Below are 21,532 nucleotides of genomic sequence, written 5' to 3'. Positions count from 1 at the left end.
GAAGGGGAGGGAGAGGTAGGGAGAGAAAGCATGCCGAGTGTGCATCTGCTAAGGACTGAGGGCAACTGGAGTGGGCTCTCCCAAGGATAAACTTGAGTCATCGGGTTTATTTCCCAGGGTCTCTGCTCACAGAGCAACCTCGGCAGCTCATTTTATTGGTGGTGTTTACCAGTAACAGGTATAAACCCATAGCTGTGAACACGCTGGGCAAGCACTCTTCCACTGACCCTGTTCTTACAGCAGCTTTGCTTTTGCTTTGTAGTGCTGGGCCCTGCTTGTCACCAGGGAAGTACTATAGTGCATATCTAGCCAAGAAAAATCCCTTTTTGGGTAATAATTATCAAGTGTAAACTGTAAGTAATTTAAGTTATTTTTATTGAAGGTGGAAACAAAAAGAACATTATCGGAATTTAGAGACAAGAAAACAGTTTGTTCCAAGTAAGTTAATTTGAGCTAACTCTTCTTCAAATGTGAAAAGCAAGTGATTTCCCGGAGCACTTAGGCTAGACAAGTTGGCGGGCAGCATTCCAGCCACTCCAGAGTGGAAAGTAGAACTTCTCATCAGGGACCCCTGTGCTTCCCAGGGGGCACCCAGCAAAGTCTAGAGACAAACAAACTCGGATATCTACTAAAAGGTGCTACTACAGAGGCTCAGGATACCTGATGTGAAGGCTTGACTATATCTGGAATTAATTAAAACCCCAAATGGCTGGGAATACCCATGAGGGATTTTTGCTTAATTAAATCATTTGAAGTGGGATAATCCACTTCCAATCTGTTTTTTAAAGATTTATTTATGTTGTATGTATGAGTGCTCTATCTGCATGTACACCTTTATGACAGGCAAGTTCATCAGATCCCACTGTAGATGGTTGTGAGTCACCGTGTAGTTGTTGGGAATTGAACTCAGGACCTATGGAAGAGCACCCAGTGGTCTTAACCGCTGAGCCGTCTCTGCAGCCCTAATCTGGGATTTTGATGTGGGAAGGGCCACCTTTAATCCATGTCTTTGGAGTTGGGAAGACCCATCTCTAAATATGGGCAACATCTGCTGGGAGCCTCTATAAAGGACATGGAAGGAGGAAATGGCTCTTCACCGCTTGCTCTCACCCTTACTGGCATGAGAGCCTATTTCACCTGATATTCTGTGATGCTCAGCACAGCCCTCCTCACCTCACAAAGAATAAACCGGCCTAAAATGCCAATAGTCCCTGGTGAAAACTCATTTACGAGAACAGGACTGGTGTTTTTCCACCTGGTGGTCACATGGGCGAGGCTGCCAACCTAACCTATGCTAGTAAAGAACAAAACTGTGTTCAGCTGGAGAGAAACACAACCCTATCTACCAACCCATCATTTTCTGGCATGCCATAAACACTTCTTTTTTAAAGCTTCCTCAAAGCCCCCATGCTTCTGCTGGCCGACGATAATCCCGGTGTTTCCTCAACACAGCATTCTCCAGGCGTCATTTCAATTCTCTTCCATGCCCATTCTTTATTCCCAAAACACGACAATGTATTTAATATATACACTTTTGCTTGTACTTATCAGGTATCTTTTTGTTACCCTTTTCAGTCAGTACTCAACCAATGAACCTACTAGTCTGCACACAAGGAAACAACTAAAACTACTTAGATATAACTATGTGTTCTTTTCTCTTATTCTCCCATCTCCTTCTCATACAAGGTCACCAGTACCCTAAATCTTGAGTCTTATCATTCTTGCTTTTTGATGTGTATTTGAGTACATGTGTGTATATGTGGACACTCTGATGTCATTCTAAGCACCATCCACTGTTTAAAAAAAATCTCCAGATACTAATTTTGTTACTTTATATACTTTGCATTTAGAATTAATGTTTGCCATTAATTGTATTGAAACCACAAGCTGATTTTTAAGGCAGACATGAGTACCACCACTCTCTGACAAAGAATTTAAAGGCTGACAGGCTATAAATACTTGCACAGCACCAAAGCATAACCTAATTTTATCTAAACCTGTAAAAAAAAAAAGTGAAAGGTTCTTTTTTTCTTCCCTCTGTGAAGGAATCCTTCCTGGATTGTATATTTAATAAAAAAAGATAGATTATCTAACTGTAGACTACAAATATAGATTGGAAGTAGTATGTAGACCATTATCCTATCAATAATTATATAAAGCTTTTTCAAAGATGAAGTTGCAGGCTGAGTATGTCTGTATTTATTGAGGGTTCTTGGCTCTCATCAGCACTAAGTGTAAATGGTTTTGATGGCCAGTTTTGCCTAAATACATTCAGGCTACTTGATTCATTGCTAATGCTTTGATGAAAAGTTTTTATGTGCAGTAGATCTATGAAAGTATTGCTCATACTGATCAGAATTAAATTTGTACAGAGCAAATTTTTACTTCTGCTTTCGGTTTTATTGAATAAGACAGGGTTTTTCTGTGTATCCCTGGCTGTCCCAGAACTCACTCTGTAGACCAGGCTGGCCTCAGATTCACAGAGATCTGCCTGCTTCTGCCGCTCAAGTGCTGGGATTAAAGACGTGCACCACCACCACAGAGTAGTCTTAAAATGAATGTAAATTACACTAAAGCTTTCCTTTTTACAACCTATACTAAGAGACTCCTTCTGTAAACTAAATAAAGTTGTTGTGCAAAAAAATAAATAAATAAATAAATAAACTTATTATTAGCTGTGTGTAGAAATTAAAGGACAGCTATCAGTCAGAAGTCGGTTCTCCCCTTTAACAGTGAGCTCAGGAATCACTCAGTTTATAAAGCTGGCACTTCAGTTCCAAGCTAAATATCTGTTGAATCCATTAAAAGAATGGGGCCAGGCATGGAGTGCAGCCCTTTAATCTCAGCATTTGGGTGGCAGAGACAGGTGGATTTCTATGAGTTCAGGGCCAGTCAGGTCTACAGAGTGAGTTCCAGGTCAGCCAGGAATACATTAAGACCCTGTTTCAATAAACAAACAAAGTTTTAAAATATAGCATCAAGGCCAGGCATGATGGTGCACTGGGAAGCAGAGCAGGCATGTTTCTGACTTGGAGGCTAGCCTGGTCTACAGAGTGAGTCAAGGACAGTCATTGCTACACAGAGAAACCTTAACTTAAAACAAACAAACAATTATATAAAGAGCCACTTTAGATTCCTCTCCTTTTCTTCTTTTTAAAGTGTAATTTTTATTATTTTGTTGTTGTTTTTTGATTTTAAAACAAGATTCTCCATATAGCCGTGGCTGCTTTTGAACTTACTATGAAGATCAGGCTAGCCCTGAACTCACAGAAATCCACCCGCCTCTGTCTCCCAGGTGCTGGGATTAAAAGTGTGTGTCATTGCTGCTGGACTGTATATGGTGTTCTGGGCACAGATCTCACATCTCACTATAATGGGTGTGAGCCTACATGTGGTTTCTGGGAATTAAACTCAGGACCTGCGCCATCTCTCCAGGCCTGGATATTTCTTTTAAGATTTCTTTTTAATTACTCATTATGTGCATATCTGTAGACATGTGTATGTGTATATAGTGCCCTGGGAGGCCAGAGGAAGGTGCTGAGAATTAAACTTAATGTCTTTATAGTTTTGAGCACTTCCGGCTGCTCTTTAAGAGGACCCAAATTCTGGTGCTGGCGAGATGGCTCAGAGGATAAGAGCACTGGCTGCTCTTCCAGAGGTCCTGAGTTCAATTCCCAGCAACCACAAGGTGGCTCACAACCATCTGTAATGAGAATTGGTGCCCTCTTCTGGCCCACAATGCAGGCAGAATACTGTATATATAATAAATAAATAAATCTTAAAAAAAAAAAAAAGAGGACCAAGTTCAAATCACAGCACCTATGTGGCAGCTCACAACCATCTGTAATTCCAGTCCTGGGGATCCAACACCCTCTCCTGGCCTTCACTGCTACTGCATGCATGTGGTACAAAGACACACATGTAGGTAAAACACCCATAAGCATAAAATAAAATGAAAAACAAATAAAAACAGAATTACCAAAAGGGCTGCCACTCTACACTTGTTCTAATGGTTTTCTTATTTTTCTGGGACCAAGGAAAACTTATATTTTGTACACACAATAACTACAAGTGTCTCATCTCGTGAAGCATGAGCCGGGTCCACACATGAAGCCCCACCCAGACAGCTAAACTGTTGGTACCATGTGAGCGTCTCATGCTCTGTGACCTGAAGGTACGTATCTCTATTAGTCCCTCGCGACAACACCAAGCTCAAGGACAAAGATCAGTTTCTTTACCTCTGTGCTCCAGATTATACCTTAGTTCCCTCGACAGAAAATCATTTCCAGAGGCCAGACAGAGGAGAGCTGAAAATGTGAAACGGGAAACAGGTAACACGGGCTGCCTAGCTTTCTAGCAGGCCCCAGCTGTCCATGCTTTCACCTAACATCATGGTTACACAGATTAAATGATAGCACAGCTGAGCGGTGGGGGCACACGCCTTTAATCCAGCACCCAGGAGGCAGAAGCAGGGGGCAGCCTGGCCCACAAAGTGAGTTCCAGCAAGCAAGGGTTACATAGAGAAATTCTGTTTCAAAAAAACCAAAATTAATTAATTAATTAAATGAGATAGCACTGTAGTTGGCTACAGACCCCTCACCATGTTCGGCAATATTACAAGTCTAAACATATACTGCAGAAAAAAAAGCACTTAAGAGATTCTGACTGAAAGTCATAAAGTAAAATTATCTAATGGTTTTATCACTTGAGCAAATTATTCAGATTAACTACTTCAGTTACTCATCTCTAACTGAAGAAAGCACTGCTCACCAAATTATACTGAGGTTTAATTGAGTTTACACATGTAAAGTACTTAAAGCATTAAGAACTCAGCGAATGTCATCAAGTATGGTGGTGCCTGCTTGCACTGGGGAGACTGAGGCAGGAATGTCTCAAGTTCATAGGCAACCTGGACCAATTCTCTACGTGATGTGTGATCTTGTATGCCACTTTTCTGTACATCATTGAAAGGGCACTGATTTCTCCATTGCTATAGAAACGCCTATTACTCCTTCCGGTCCTGTCAGTTTTTGGTTCCCATATTTTGGGCACCTTTGTATATATATATACAGAGAGAGAGAGAGAGAGAGAGAGAGAGAGAGAGAGAGAGAGAGAGAGAGAGAGAGAGAGAGAGAGAGAGATTTGCATCTTCTTGCTATATTGTACTTTAACTAATATATACAATAATTTGTGTGGGAAGTCCTTCTATATATGTGTTGCTTTTATTGGTTAAGGAATAAACCTGTTTCAGCCAGTGGCTTAGCAGAATAGAGCTAGGCAGGAAAACTAAACTGAGTGCTGGTAGGAAAGAAGGCAGAGTCAGTGAGAAGCCATGTAGCTGCCAGAGGAGAAAGAAGCAAGTCAACAGGTAGAACCTTGCTGGTAGACTACGAGCTTTGTGGTAAAATACAAAATAATAGGGATGGGTTAAGATATAAGAGCTAGCTAGCAATACATTTAAGTGATTGGCCAAGCAGTGATTTAATTAATATAGTTTCTGAGTGATTATTTCTGGTCAGGGTAGCCAGGAAATGAACAGCTTCCAACTACAAATAATCACACAAATATGTTATCACTTATAATCTTTACCTAAGCCTATGTCATTTGAAATTAGTATAGCCATCCCACCTTCCTTTCTTTTTAAATATTTATTTATTTATTATGTATATAGTGTTCTGTCTGCATGTATGCCTGCATTCCAGAAGACAGCACTGGATCTCATTACAGATGGTTGTGAGTCACCATGTGGTTGCTGGGAATTGAACCCAGGACCTCTGGAAGAGCAACCAATGCTCTTAACCTCTGCGTTCTTAACCTCTCTAGGCCACCACCTTCCTTTCTTTCATTTTAAAAATATTTTGTTTTTAGCCAGGTGGTTGTGGCACACACCTTTAATCCTAGTACTCAGGAGGCAGAGGCAGGTAGATCTCTGGCAACATGGTCTACAAAATGAGTTCCAGATGGCCAAGGTTAACACAGAGGAACCCTGTCTTGAGAAATAAAACAAAACAAATTTATTTCTAATTACATGTATATATGGGATTGGAGGAAGGAATATGGACACATGTTTGGGCACCTGCAGAAGCCAAAAGAAAAAAGATCAGATCCTGTGAAGCTAGAGTCAAAGGTGGTTGTAGGTCACCCAATATGGATGGTGCTCTGTGAGAGGACCCTCTTTCTTTGTTTGGACTCATTCTGTAGTCCTGGTTGCTCTTGAAGCATTTAGAATAGTCTGGTCTTGAATTTATGTCCTCTACTTTTTTTTGGCTATCATTTTCATGGAATATTTCTTCCCGTCCTTTTACTTTCATTGTGTGTAAGCTTGTGTGTGTCCTGATATCTAATGTGAGACTTATACACCTAGCATGCTGATGAATTATGGGATCTTTCCTTTACTACTCCAACTATGTACAGGTCAGTGTCATTACTAATAAGAACTTCCTTGTGCCACTTAGCTGTTTGCTTTCTGTATGCATTACATAATTTTTCTTCACTTCCTCCATTGTCTTTTTGTTTGTTTGCTTGATCTTGGCTTTTGGAATACACATTAATGAAATCTAGCCCCTTCTCATAAGACTAGTGTTGGCTTGCCCAGTCAATGATCTCCCTTCCAAATGAATGATCTCTGATATTTACTTCAGGAATTGTCTCACGATGTTTAAAAAGAAGTATCTCCTTTTTCTGATGATAAGGTAGTCTCATGTCGGGCTGAGAGTAGTGGTGCTAGTCTTTAATCCCAGCACTTAGGAAGCAAAGATCTCTGTAAATTTGAGGCCAGCCTGGTCTACACAGCAAGTTCCAGGACAGTCAGAGCAAACAGTGAGACCCTGTCTCAAAACAAATGGAGAAACAGAAACGTTGTCTCATGCTTTATTCTTGTCTTCGTACACCAAATCACTTGCCCATCACACACACACACACACACACACACACACACACACACACACACACACACACACACGTATGTCCCACAAACGACTCTTCATTCCATATGGAAAATCCATTGCTACTCTTTTTATCTGCCTGCATGTGCCCTGGATCAGTCTGGATCCTAGGACACTTATGAAGGGTCTCTTGATGACTAAAAGTAAGAGGTGCCAGGTGTGGTGGTAAACACCTGCAATCCTAGTATTTGAGAGGTAAAGACAGAAAGATCAAGGAGCTCAAAATCATTCTCATCTACTTAATGAGTTCAAGGCCTGCCTGGGATACAGGAGCTCCTGTCTCAAAGAACATTTTCAAAGAGTGAGAAGTGGCTTACGTTGTAAGAACGAGGGTGCCTCTGTTTCCACTGTACCAGGAGCAGCTGGGCTACCACCAACGTAGCAATGAGGATGAGGACCATTTCGGCATGCATGGCTTCATGGCCACGATGTTTGGCATGCATACGTGCATGCTCGACCCTGAAAGGCAAACAGGCAGGGTGAGTCAGGGAAGGGATGGTGTGGTGGTAAAGGAGCAGTCTTTCCCAGGGTATCCTTCTAGTTCACAGCTCACAACATGGCCATGGGTTTCTCCATTCGTTTATTTATTTGCTATTTATTTATTTATTTATGCACCAGGCAGGATATCTCTACAAAGTCCTGGCTGTCCTAGAACTCATGATGTAGACCAAGCTGGCCTCAAATTTACAGAGATCTTTGCCTGCCTCTGCTTCCTGAGTGCTGGAATTACAGGTGTGCATCACCACGCCCAGCAGCCCTGGGTTTTTCAACTGAAGCGTACCACGAGAACTCGGAGCTAAGAACCATGTCGAGAGAAAGGACATGACTACAGCAGAGCCCCTCAGGGTTCTGGTTACAAAGCACAGTTACTGGGATTAGACATAAATGATGTGCTACTTGCCCCTTGAGGCTGAAATGTGGGAAACCTTCCTTGAATCAGGAAGGAAATGCCAGGAGAAGCGTGAGTCACTGCCCATTCCAATCCTATTTCACCTGTCACTAGACAAAGAAAGTAGAGTTCACAGTCATAAAGCCTCTTAGTATTTATCACAGCACTAACGGGTGTAACATTGGGAGTCTTGGCCTCTTGGCTAAGGCCTAGAGAGTTTAGCTAAAAGTCTGAGCCCTTCATGTCTGCACCAGCGCGACCACGTCTTTACCATCAGCATCAAGGAGACAGCCTCTGCAAGGGCTCAAGGAGTTAATAATCAGACACTAGACAATGTATCTGAAACATCAATCTTAAACTGACGTTTTTTGGTCTGGGTTGTGTAAGAAAGATACTTGAGCACATATCTTTAATTCCAACACTCTGAAGGCAGAGGCATTTCTATGAGTTTAAAGCTAGTCTGTCTAAAACACATTTGTGAGAACTTGTCTAATAACATACATATATATCTTACAACAAAACAAAAATATACCTACCTATAGCTTTGATCCATTGTACCTAATCCTAAATTCTGTGTAAACAAAGGACAAAGGACTAGTCACACCTCATTCCCAATGCTAAACCTTCAAATATTTATGATTGCATTAAAGCAAACAAACAAAAAAGCACTTTCCTATTTCAATCAGGTTAACAGCCCTAACCTTTCTCTCCCCTTTTTCCTTTCTTTCGTCCTTCCATTTTCTTTTTTTTTTTTTTTTTGAGACAAGGATTTACTGTGTAGGCCAGGTTAGCCTTGAACTCACAGAAGCCTAACTGCCTCTGCCTCCAGAGTCCAAGAATTAAAGGTACGTGCCACCATGCCAACCTGGCTGTACTCTTTTAATCATCCTGGTTTCTTTCTCTACAGATGATCCACCTAAAAAGAAATCTTCGGAACTGCCAGTGGTGCATGCGACTTTAATTCCAGCACTCGGGAGGCAGAGGCAAGTGGATCTCTGTGAGTTCAAAGCCAACCTGGTCTACAGAGTGAGTTTCAGGACTGGCTCCAAAATTACACAGAGAAACTCTGTCTCAAAAAACAAAAACAAAAACAAAAACAAACAAACAAACAGAGTGAACTGTCAGGTCTGGTGTTACTGGCCTACACCCAGCTACTTCAGAGGCTGAGGCAGAAGGGTGGTGAACTGGAGGCTACACAGTAAGTTCAAGGTTAGCTTGGGCAATTTGCTCAGACTATTTCAAAATAAAAAGTAAAAAGAGGGCTGGGGTTACAGATCAGGGGTAGATTACTTGTTTAACATGTATGAGGCCTAGATTCAATCCTCAGTATGGGATTAAAAAAAAAAAAAGCAGGGTAGGGGGGTCTGGTAGTGATAAAGAGGCAGTGAGAAGTTAAAAAAATTTATCCCATATCATATAACTGCTAAAACTGGCTTCACTACAGGATGCTTAATGCAAGTACCTACTTACTCTAGGACCAAGTGAGCTGTCAGAAGTGACCCGGAAACTTGGAAAGGTTTGCAAAAGGCCTGTCATAGACACCGCATCCACAGACAGAGGGAAAAGAGTAGTTTCCACAATTAGCTGGGTTGGCCTCTGGGACCCGAACTGGCACACTTACCTCCACTGCTCCTCTGGAGAGAGGTCTGACATATCAACCTAGAGAAAGACACCACCAGAAAAACACGTCATTGACTTAGCACTGTCCCCACCCAAAATAAGGGGCTCTCATATACTCATCAATATTTTCAAGGAATTAAAGGAGGAGGCTTCACACCTTACGATTTCTACGAAGCCTTTCTCGCCACCACTTCGCAGTGACTTCTCCCTTCCTCAGCTGCTAGTGTGGCTCGGGTTCTAGGACTGAATGAATGCTGCATGGCTGAGCTATGGAATCGCAGGCTGGGAGTCCTGACATCCAATATGCTCGTAGGATGATGGACATATTGTTATATGCAAGAATAAGCTATGGAAGAATAAACAAGTGGGATTTGACTCAGTCTGGGTTGTTTCTTGGAATAATTTTGAAATATTATCCAGAAATGAGAGGACATTTCTAGGCAAAGGAAATTACATGAACAGGAAGGGGGAAAAGTTTACAGTATACAAAGAACTAAGTATGACTAGGATAGATATGAGTCAGGATTAGTAAGATAGGAAGCCAGATAAAATATTATCGTATACCACCACACAAATGTTCACACAGGAGCAGGTACAACATTACACCAGGGCAAAGTGACATTTGACTCCTGTCCTGCTACTGACCTTCTAAACTCCAGGCTCTGGTTCTATCCAGGGTCCCTCAAACTTGGCACTACTGATATTTGGGGAAGGAGTGTATCCCGTATATAATCAGCAGCTTCCAGAACATCTATACATTGTCACATTTATTCTGGGTGACAAAAGTTGCCCCTGTCAGAAACCTCTGCTCCAGAATATGACTACACCCTTGGCACTCAGGGCGCACCTTCTACTTCTGTAGAGTCGAACGGAATCACACCAAAATTCAGTTTTATGCCAAACTGGGTTGGAAATGTTCCCTGACAGCAAAGGAGATAAGGGCTTAGAGCACTCAAATGAATAAATCAAAATACATTCCTTTACTCCAAAAATGAAGGACGGGAGGTAGAAACCAAGCCCTATGTCCAGCTGAGTGCTGCGGGGAGAGGAGTCAGTTTTTCAATGGTCTGGTATTGGTACACTGACTAGTCAGGGATGGGCCTCACACAGGTGAACACAAACTGAACTCAGTGAACTTTTTCAAAAAGAGAAAAAGAACTAACTTGAAGCTGGATGGGTGGAGAAGTGAAGGACGGTGATAAACAGGCTCAAAATACATTAAATGAAATTCTCAAAGAATTCATTAAACATTACTAAAAATATCCCGTTAGTACTTAAGCTGCTCAAGGCCTAGTTTCTCACCAACCTAATAACTTCAGAAAAGCACTTTAAGGGGCTGGGGAAATAAGAGGCTCAGCAGACAAAGCACTTCGTATATAGCATGAAGACTATAGTCCAACCCTCAGCACCCACAGAAGACACCATAGGAAGACAGTGGCAGGGAACCTCTCCAGCAAGTCAGCTAGCTGGACTAGCAGAATGGCCAAGCTCTAGGTTCAGGCGAGAGATCCTGTCCCAATATATACTAGGTGGAGAGCGATGAAGAAGACACCAAGGTCAACCTCTAGCCTCCACATGTATGTGCACAGACATGCAAGCATTCCACAAAGATGTGAGGAGAGGGAGGGCAAAAGGGAAGGAGAGAAGGAGGGAGGGACGGACATTTTTTTTTCTTCCGGTTTATTGAGACAGGGTTTCTCTGTGTAGCTGTCCTGAAACTCACTCTGTAGACCAGGATGGTCTCGAAGTCCCAGAGATCTGCCTGCCTCTGTCTCTCAAGTGCTGGGATTAAAGGCGTGCACTACCAGCTCCCAGCTACAGAATCTGATGCTTAGCAAGATCTCCAGGTGATTGTTATAAATGTGAAATTTGAGAAACGCTCTTCTAGAACATTCATTTACAGTATCATGCTATCTCAGACATGATTTCCAAATACTCTAACTGCCTACAGCAAAGACCAGGCCAATGCAAGCAAGGAATTCAGGGTTCAAAATTGAAGAAGGCATTCATCCTATTCTTGTATAACCCTGTGACCTAGCATTTTGAATGCCTTACCCCAGTTCTGGCCTGACCTAATGTACCCTGCACCTCTTCCATATATCGGGAAGATGCCTCAGAACCAATATATACTTTACACTGCTTTTGTGTCTTCTTAGGAGAACAGCAAAGACTGGTTAGTCAATGAATATTTAAGTAATTGAATAAAATTCTCTCCTCCAATCTAAGTATGCTAACAAATCAACACAAACCTGGACATGCTGAAAAAGAGAATACACAAACACATGAAAATGCCTAACAAGTGTCTGGGGAAAGAATATTTATTTGATAACAGACAGCATCTAGAAAAATCATGTTAGAAAACTTTATGTGAGAAAAGGAAGAAAGAAAATCCACTGAAGGGCAAACTATGAATGCACAGAGTACTGGACCAGGCACGGAAGTGTCTCTGAGAGTGAACCATGAGTATTATTATCTATGTCTTAATTCCACCATCTGAAAACAGAACAAGACCTTTGACTCCATCATACGGCTATGAGGAAAGGACTCTGACAGTGAGCTGCCTTTCCTCTAGAAGAGTGAAGAGTCCGGGGAACTCAACGTTGGTGAAGCATGGAACAGCAATGCTTCAGAGCCCCAAAGAGAAGAGATCGGAAGAAAAAGCCCTAAGGCCAAGACTAGACTTGTGGCTTAAAGGATCACTAGCATTTCACAAAGTAGTATAAATGTTAAGAATAACATATGACCTGGCTTTAAATTTGTGTCCGGAACCAAAAGGTTACTTAAATAACATTCCTATCAGTGTTCTGGTTCAAGTGGAAAAACAAGAGAAGCCGTACACTACAGTCATAATTAACCTGTACCATCTGGAAAGGCATCTGTACTGGTACCTCATTAAGAGAAGGAGTTTGCTCATCTGGGGCCCAGCACTAGCCCAGTCTGAAGGCATTTTGTCTGAAGCTCAGGTGGATAATTAGGCAGCTCCAGGACAAGGGTAATAACTGATGGTCCCATAACCAAAACCTAAAACACAATACAAAATGCATACAATGTTTTATTGCTAGCCAACCTCTCTGCTCTAGGATCTCACCAGGTTCCTAGCCATGCCAACCTACCTCAGTCCAGATCTAAAAGAAGTTACACAAAATGCTAGACAGGGGGCAAGAGAAATTTTCCAAACACAGAAAATGACCAAAGTTGAGGCTATGTTTTCTCAGGTGCAGAAGATGTCAGTGCCCACCCTGTATGCCCACAGCAGACTGTGTCCTCCATAGAGAGCACACTCTGTCATCTGTCAGTGCCCACCCTGTGTGCCCACAGCACTGTGTCCTCCACAGAGAGCACACTCTGTCATCTCTGTCTTCATAGCTTCATCCCTTAAGCCCCTCTCTTCCACCAAATCAAATTCTCTCTGCACAACACGGACCAAATCCTGCTGGGTTCTGGAAGGCTCTTTAGCACATCCTCCACACCTTTACTACGTGTATCTAAATACAATAATACTGGTATCCTAAAAGCTTATTATGAAACAGAAAATTTCAGAATCCACACAAAACCTCCTATATCAGAATGTGTAATCTAGCACATGAAATAATTTATATGCACACTAAAGTTTGAGAAGTATTGCTATTATATTTAGCACTCATATTCACAATCGGCATCTATGAGCATATGCATCTCTACACTTGGTTCTTTGTTTTGTGTTTGTGTGTGTGTGTGTGTGTGTGTGTGTGTGTGACAGGTTTCTCTGTGTAACAGGCTGGCCTGGGCCTTACTTTGTAGACCAGGCTGACCTTGAACTCACAGAGACCCACAGAAAGGGATTAAAAGTGTGTGCCACCAACGCCCGGCTACACTTTTTAATGAAATGGTTCATTTTTTTTAAAAAACTGACAATTTTATTAAGATCTAACTCAAACAGTAAGAAAATAGCCCATTTTAAAAGTGCTTCCCAACAGTTGTGATCTTTTGTTTATTAAGTTCTGGTCACTCCTCACCGCGTGCTGTGTTCTCACTTCCATCCACACCTTCCACACAGAGAAGGTACACAGCCTGTGTATGGAGGCCCGAAAAAAATTCCTGAGAGTCGGTTCTGTTTCCGACACAGGGTCATCAGGCTGGGCAGTCAGTGCCTTGCCCCACCTAGCCATCTGCTGACACTTAGGTTAATTTCTGAGTATGCTGTGCAGCAGGAGTCCAACTTCATTCCACAAAAAAATTTGATTTAAAGCCGGGTGGTGGTGGTGGCGCACGCCTTTAATCCCAGCACTCAGAAGGCAGAGGCAGGCGGATCTCTGTAGGTTCTAGACCAGCCTGGTCTACAAGAGCTAGTTCCAGAATAGGCTCTAAAACCACAGAGAAACCCTGTCTCAAAAAAAAAATTTTTTTTTTTTGATTTAAAAATATGGCTGGGGGATGGCTCAGAAAAGCAATTGTTGTGCAAGTCTTAAGACCTAAGTTCAGGTCTCTAGCGCCTGCAGAAACGCTGGCGAGGGCAGCCTGCATCTGTAGCCCAGCACAAGGCAAGGATGGTGTCTGAGTTACGGTTTTATTGCTGTGATGAAACACCACGACCAGCCTGAGGAGGTATATGATTTAGTTTCTAGTCCCTCACCCAGGGAAGTCAGGGCAGAAGCAGAGAGGCAGGAACTGAGGCGGAAGGACCAGCAGCCCAGAGGTAGCACCACGCACACTGAGCAGCCCTCTCATATTAATCATCTAGAAACTGCATCTCGGGTTTACCCACAGGACACTCGTGTGCAGTATTTTCTCAATGCATTCAAAACAACTCTAGCTTATACGCCAGTTGACACACAGATGGGCCATATGGACACACACGACAGGACACAACACAACAGAGGGAATCCTGGAGCATGCTGCCCAGTCAGGCTAGCCAATGTTTCTAGACACGTTAGAGAGCCCCAGGCTCAGTGAGAGATCCTGTGTCAGAAAGGAAGTAGAAAGTGACTAAAGAGGACACCTGATATTGACCTCTGGCACACACAATGCTCACACACACTTGTATGTGCACATATGCACACATACACGCGCACATGCATGCGTGCACATACATGCACAAATCAATTGGTATAAAGATATATAATCCAGCCGGGCGGTTGGTGGCGCACGCCTTTAATCCCAGCACTTGGGAGGCAGAGTCAGGCGGATCTCTGTGAGTTCAAGGCCAGCCTGGTCTACAGAGCTAGTTCCAGGACAGGCTCCAAAGCTACAGAGAAACCCTGTCTCGAAAAACAAACAAACAAACAAAAAAAGGATATATAATCCAAACCATTTACAGACAACACTTGTTTTCAGTTCCAAAAGAAATATGCTTTTCTATCAGGAGGAGTGAGTGAGCCCAGGTCTGGCTGTCTCTCCCACAGCTACAGATCAAGTGTTCTCCCTCGGGACTCTCTTCTCTACCGAGCCTATCTAATCACTCAGACTAAGTTTTAGGCTCACACTAAATCTCACATGGCCTAGAAGATTTCCCCCAAAGTGACACCTATCCTCCTATCAATAATGTAAAATTTGACAATACCGGACAATATTGAGTAGTCTGTATTTTTTCTTTTTTTTTTAAGAAAAAAAAAAACTAGTTTTTCAAGACAGTGTTTTTCTGTAGCTTTAGAGCCTCTCCTGGAACTAGCTCTTGTAGACCAGGCTGGCCTTGAACTCACAGAGATCTGCCTGCCTCTGCCTCCCGAGTGTTGGGATTATAAAGGTGTGTGCCACCACAGCCTGGTTCCTAGAAGCCAGCTATGGTTGTAAATGCTTCCAATTTCAGCAACTGAGAGGCTGGGGCAGAAAGAATTATAAACCCAAGGCAATGTCAGCCTTGGGACACACAGTTAGAGCTGTTTAAAAAGAAAGGTGGGGGAGGGGTCCTTGACATGTCAATGACATACAAATGTCAAAGGCAAAGACAGATGCTGGAAATCTTGACAGCAATTAATAAATATTTCTCTTTCACTAAATTACAAAACAAGCATAAAGCATTTGCCCTTATAAAATTTACCTTTAATGCAGAAGACAAATATAAAATATTTTACTTTTTTATATATAAAAACACACACATTTTATGTGTATGGATGCCTTGCCTGCCATGTAAATCATATGTGTGCCTGGTGCCCTTGGGATCAGGAGGGAGACTGGAGTTACAGATGGTTGTGAGCGGCCATATGGCTTTGTGTGCTGGGGAATTAAAATCAGGTCCTCTGGAAAAGTGACTAGAACTTTTTTTTTTTTTTTGATTTTCCAAAACAAGGTTTCTCTGTAGCTTTGGAGCCAGTTCTGAAACTTGCTCTGTAGACCAGGCTGGTCTCAAACTCAGAGATCCGCCTGCCTCTTCCTCCTGGGTGCTGGGATTAAAGGCGTGTGCCACCACTGCCCTGCTGGCAACCAAAACTCTTAATCTCTGAGCCATTTATGTCTGTAGAAATATTTCTTTTTTTTAAGATTTTTTTTCATTTATTATGTATACAGTGTTCTGTCTGCATGTGTGCCTGCACACCAGAAGAGGGCACCAGATCTCATTACAGATGGTTGTGAGACACCATGTGGTTGCTGGGAATTGAACTCAGGACATCTGGAAGAGCAGCCAGTGCTCTTAACCTTTGAGGCATCTCTTCTAGCCTGAAATTATTTCTTATTTAAGTATTCTGAGCATGAAAGACTTTGAGACACCTTAGCACTACTGCACCCCCCATCCTGGGAACCAGGCCTCTAGCATTAGGAGGCACCTTAGCACTACTGCACCCCCCTTCCTGGGAACCAGGTCCCTAGTAACCAGCCACGCGTGCACGGGAGCTTTGAGTACTTTCCATCCCCATTGTAGTCTTTCTCCAATAGACCCGGACCCTGGAACTGGGGTGAGACGACCTGCAGGTGTTCCTCCTTGTAACCGCCATAACATTGATCAAGTAGAGTTAGCTGACCATTGTATGAACTAGTCAAAACAGTTGACAAATGATTTTTGGACTTTCCCTTTGATTCTGTACTACCCCCTCCCTGAATTTGTGGTTTTTTCCTTTAAAAGAGCTTGTAATAGACAAAGCAGGGTCCTTCTCCTCTCGAGGCTGAGGGACCTCTGCCGTGGCAGAATAAAAATTCCTCTTGCTATTGCATCAACCGTGCTGTGAGTGTCTCTTGGGGCGACCTCCTCCTTGGTGGGGCTTTAGGGCCCAACATTTGGTGCGTTGGCCGGGAAGTGCTGGTCGCCCTCAGACCCATTCCTGACCCGGTTGGAGGTAAGAGCGCGCTTGTCTGAATGTTTTATGTTCGTCTATTTCTGTTATTGTGCCTTATGTTTATGATCATCAGGGATTTGGAGGAACATTGTACCTGCGCAGGGCTAGTATTTGAAAGGGACCAGGCAGTGGGACAGACGTGTCCGGGAACACTCCCTGGCCCAGCCGTGGAGGACGCTTCACAGGCAATTTGTGAAACTAGGAGCGACCAGGTCATCTTAGTTTCTAGAGAGTGTGGTTCTTATCGCCCACTCCCTTCCAGGTTTGTAATATCAGTTTTACATCAGTCTGTTGCCGCGCGGCTCTCGGTCTTGAGTCTGTGTCTGTCATTTTGTATTGTTGTTTTTGTCTTTGTGTTTGTTTTTGAGTTGGAATCTAGTACAATGGGACAACAAATAACCACCCCCTTAACTTTGACTTTAGACCACTGGAAAGAGGTTGAGGACAGAGCTCACAACCAGTCTATGGTAATCCGAAAGAAACGCTGGCAAGCGTTCTGTTCCGTGGAATGGCCCACTTTCGGAGTGGGCTGGCCACAGGACGGAACATTTAATCTGAATATTATTTTGCAGGTTAAGACAAGAGTCTTTCAGCCTGGCCAGCAGGGCCATCCTGATCAAGTTCCTTACATCGTAACTTGGGAGAGCTTGTCCAGAGACCCTCCGCCCTGGGTCAAACCATTTGTCCTGCCTGCGGGAGCCGGAAACCCAGTACCAGCTCCCTGGCCCTCCACCACCCCTTTGACTCCGAGGGCGGCAGCAACCCCAACTGCCCCTCCCCTGGACCCGTTGTCCTCTCTCTTCCCCATGCAGGAGCGACCGAAACAGAAGTCCCAGACCCAGACACCACCAATCCTCTCTGACAATCAGTCAGACCTCCTGCTTTTTGACCCTCCTCCTCCTTATCCCCGGCCTCTTCTGCCCCAGGCCGAGGCAGCCCCCCTCGCGCCTGTTCCTGGGGAACCTGCTGAACCTGATATAGACCCTGACAGGCCCCCTAGCCCTGACACGACTGATACTGCTGAGGGGGGGCCTAACTCGCAGCCAGCAGGCCGGCTGCGGCTCCGCAGAGGGACATCTGCAAGGGAAAGGTGGACTTCCCAGGCACTACCCCTCCGCTCAATGGCTGACCAATTTCAATACTGGCCTTTTTCAGCCTCTGATCTTTATAACTGGAAACTTCATAACCCCTCCTTTTCCCAGGACCCCCAGGCCCTTACTGCCCTTATAGAATCTGTTCTGATTACTCACCAGCCCACTTGGGATGATTGCCAACAGCTTTTGCAGATACTTCTCACTACAGAGGAGAAACAGCGTGTTTTCCTTGAAGCTCGGAAGAATGTCCTGGGAGCTGACGGAAGGCCAACCCAGTTGCCAAATGAGATAGAGGATGCCTTCCCTTTGACCCGACCCAATTGGGACTTCAATACTCCAGCTGGTAGGGAGCGACTTCGTCTCTACCGTCAGATTCTGTTAGCGGGTCTCCAAGGGGCTGGCAGACGGCCCACTAATTTGGCTAAGGTAAGAGCAATAATACAGGGGCCTGAGGAAACACCTGCAGGATTTCTAGAAAGGCTATTGGAGGGGTACAGAATGTACACCCCTTTTGATCCCATGGCAGCGGATCGCCAGGCTGATATAATAATGTCTTTTATAAGCCAGTCAGCACCTGATATTCGTAGCAAGCTGCAGAGGATGGAGGGACTGCAGGGTTACTCCCTCCAAGATTTAGTAAAGGAGGCAGAGAGAATTTTTAACAAAAGAGAGACACCAGAGGAAAAGGAAGAAAGAAGGCGCAAGGAACAGGAAGAGAGAGAGGACAAACGAGATAAAAAGCGTAGTCGTGAGTTAAGTAAGATCTTGGCCACAACAGTACGCAGTATAGAGCAACCTAAGAAGCGCCAGGACAAGGATAGGGGAGACAAAAGGCGGCCACGAGTGGACCGAGATCAATGTGCCTATTGCAAAGAAAGAGGACATTGGATCAAGGACTGCCCAAAACGTCCAGCTGAACCCAAGAAAAAGCCAGTTCCTGTCCTAGCCCTGGAAGACAGTGATTAGGACAGTCAGGGCTCAGAGCCCCCCCCTGAGCCCCGGGTAACCCTTCTAGTGGGGGGGCACCCTACCACATTTTTGGTAGATACTGGAGCCCAGCATTCGGTCCTCACACAAGCAAATGGACCTTTGAGTTCAAAAACCTCTTGGGTTCAGGGGGCCACCGGGGGAAAAATATACCGATGGACCACAGAAAGAAAAGTTAATTTAAACACTGGTCAAGTGACTCATTCCTTCCTCATGGTGCCAGAATGCCCCTACCCATTGCTGGGCAGAGACCTCCTGTCCAAAGTTGGGGCACAAATTCACTTCTCAGAAAATGGGGCCTCAGTTACTGACAATACTGGCCAGGCTCTTCAAATTCTAACTTTAAGATTGGAGGACGAACACAGACTGTTTGAACTGCCTCCTCCCCCGGAGCTGCCCATCGATAACAAATGGCTCCGTGATTTCCCCCAGGCCTGGGCGGAAACCGCAGGTATGGGGCTGGCAAGCAATCAACCTCCTTTGATAATAGAGTTAAAACCATCAGCCACTCCAGTTTCCATAAGACAATACCCCATGAGCCGCGAGGCCCGAGAAGGAATCAGGCCCCACATTCAGAGACTTTTAACATTGGGCATCTTAAAGGCCTGCCATTCCCCCTGGAACACACCTCTTCTCCCAGTAAAGAAGCCAGGCACAGGGGACTACAGACCAGTCCAAGACTTAAGGGAAGTTAATCGCCGCACTCTAGACATTCATCCTACGGTGCCCAATCCTTATAATCTCTTAAGTACCCTGCCTCCGACCCATGTATGGTACTCAGTACTTGATTTAAAAGATGCTTTTTTCTGTCTGAGACTTAGCCCTCAGAGCCAGCCATTGTTTGCCTTTGAATGGAAAGATCCTGATTCAGGAGTTTCTGGGCAGCTCACCTGGACGAGACTACCCCAGGGATTCAAGAATTCTCCAACTCTATTTGATGAGGCCCTACACCAGGATCTGGCCAGTTTTCGCACCGCCAATCCAGAGGTAATCTTACTCCAATATGTAGATGACCTCCTGCTGGCCGCAGAGACTGAGCAAAAATGCCTCAGAGGGACTCGAGCCCTACTCACCAGATTAGGTGAACTGGGCTACAGGGCATCTGCTAAAAAGGCACAGATCTGCAAGAAGCAAGTAGCCTACCTGGGGTACCTCTTGGAGGGTGGACAGAGATGGTTAACAGACAGTCGGAAGCAGGCCGTGGCACAAATTCCCCCTCCCAAAGGGGCGCGAGAGGTCCGAGAGTTTCTGGGAACTGCCGGTTTCTGTAGGTTATGGATACCGGGTTTCGCTGAAATGGCCGCCCCACTGTATCCGCTTACCAAAGCCAACGTCCCTTTCTTCTGGGGAGAGGACCAACAACGGGCTTTTGATAAAATAAAAAGGGCCCTCCTTTCGGCCCCTGCTTTGAGTCTCCCTGATGTCACCAAACCATTCACCTTATACGTAGATGAGAACAAGGGAGTAGCAAAAGGGGTGCTGACTCAGAAACTGGGACCCTGGAAAAAACCAGTGGCTTACATCTCCAAAAAGATGGACAATGTGGTGACAGGATGGCCCCCTTGCCTCCGTATGGTAGCAGCTGTAGCTACCCTGGTCAAAGATGCAGACAAATTGACTCTGGGCCAACCGCTGACTATAATAGCACCTCATGCTTTAGAGACTATAATTCGTCAACCCCCTGATAGATGGCTCTCGAATGCCCGTATAACCCACTACCAGTCGTTATTGCTCAACCCTGAACGTATCACATTTGGAAATGCGACGTTACTGAACCCCGCTACCTTGCTCCCCAATTCGGAACCCACTGTTTGGGTACCTCATGACTGTCATCAGATATTGGCAGAATACCACGGGACCAGGGAGGATTTGACTGATTGCCGGCTCCCTGATGCAGATTATACCTGGTTCACAGACGGCAGCAGCTTCTTTAAAGAAGGTGAGCGAAAGGCGGGGGCGGCGGTGGTGGATGGACAAAATACCATATGGGCACAGGCATTGCCCCCAGGAACCTCTGCCCAGAAGGCAGAATTAATAGCCCTGACTAAGGCTTTAGAACTAGCAAAGGGACAAAAAGTAAACATATATACAGACAGCCGTTATGCATTTGCAACGGCCCATGTCCATGGGGAAATTTATAAAAGAAGAGGACTGCTAACTTCTGCTGGAAAAGAAATTAAAAATAAGACTGAAATCCTGGGACTATTAAAGGCCCTCTTCTTACCCAAGAAGGTGAGCATTATTCATTGCCCAGGACATCAGAAGGGCAATGATCCTATTGCCAAAGGAAATCAGATGGCAGATGAGATGGCTAAAAAGGCTGCGCTTAACTCAGAAATATTATCCTTGGCAGAGGCACCACCCTCCACAGAAGATCATTTCCAATATTCAACCCAGGATCTAGAGACTATTCAGAAACTTAATGCAGACTTTGATGAACAACAAAAAGCTTGGAAATATCAGGGCAAAACCATGTTGCCCAAGAAAGATGCTTTTGAACTGGTCACTCAAATGCATCGATGGACTCATTTAGGACATAAAAAGATTAAATCTCTTATAAAAAAGACAGATTTTTATATTCCAGGTCTTAACTCACTCATACAGCAAGTGACATCAACTTGTGTCCCCTGTGCCAAGGTAAACGCAAAACGGCAAAGTGCCCCAGAGGGCATAAGAATAAGGGGAGACCGACCTGGTACTCATTGGGAAGTGGATTTTACTGAAATAAGGCCAGGAAAATATGGTAATAAA

The 21,532-nt window shown here is 44.3% G+C and overlaps 2 protein-coding genes across 4 annotated transcripts in view; one reads left to right on the top strand and one right to left on the bottom strand.

Annotated features, from left to right (window-relative positions):
- Window positions 1-21,532, bottom strand: part of Rnf121 (ring finger protein 121) — a 59,914-nt gene that overhangs the window by 22,462 nt on the left and 15,920 nt on the right. For 2 of the 3 annotated variants that reach the window (XM_050122567.1, XM_050122566.1), the window contains exons 2-3: window positions 9,455-9,492; window positions 7,262-7,403 (exon numbers count right to left, since the gene is read on the bottom strand). In XM_050122567.1, coding sequence (XP_049978524.1) covers window positions 7,262-7,403; window positions 9,455-9,486 — 174 coding nt within the window. In that variant the 5' untranslated portion in view covers window positions 9,487-9,492. Of the gene's footprint in view, window positions 1-7,261; window positions 7,404-9,454; window positions 9,493-9,610; window positions 9,774-21,532 lie in introns of those variants that run through there. The other variant, XM_050122568.1, reaches the window with a different exon arrangement.
- LOC126488829 (uncharacterized) lies at window positions 16,120-18,955 on the top strand. The gene has a single exon (XM_050122554.1). The coding sequence runs from the start codon at window positions 16,721-16,723 to the stop codon at window positions 18,758-18,760; it is 2,040 nt and encodes a 679-aa protein (XP_049978511.1). The 5' UTR covers window positions 16,120-16,720; the 3' UTR covers window positions 18,761-18,955.

This window comes from Alexandromys fortis, unplaced genomic scaffold (genome assembly GCF_014885135.2).
Source record: "Alexandromys fortis isolate MF-2015 unplaced genomic scaffold, M_Fortis_MF-2015_v1.1 scaffold_209, whole genome shotgun sequence".
NCBI classification, from domain to species: domain Eukaryota; kingdom Metazoa; phylum Chordata; class Mammalia; order Rodentia; family Cricetidae; genus Alexandromys; species Alexandromys fortis.
This window is presented reverse-complemented; position numbering and strand designations above follow the sequence as displayed.

Excerpts from the sequence above, each read along its gene's own strand:
- LOC126488829 (XM_050122554.1), top strand. The coding sequence starts at position 16,721 with ATGTTTTATGTTCGTCTATTTCTGTTATTGTGCCTTATGTTTATGATC.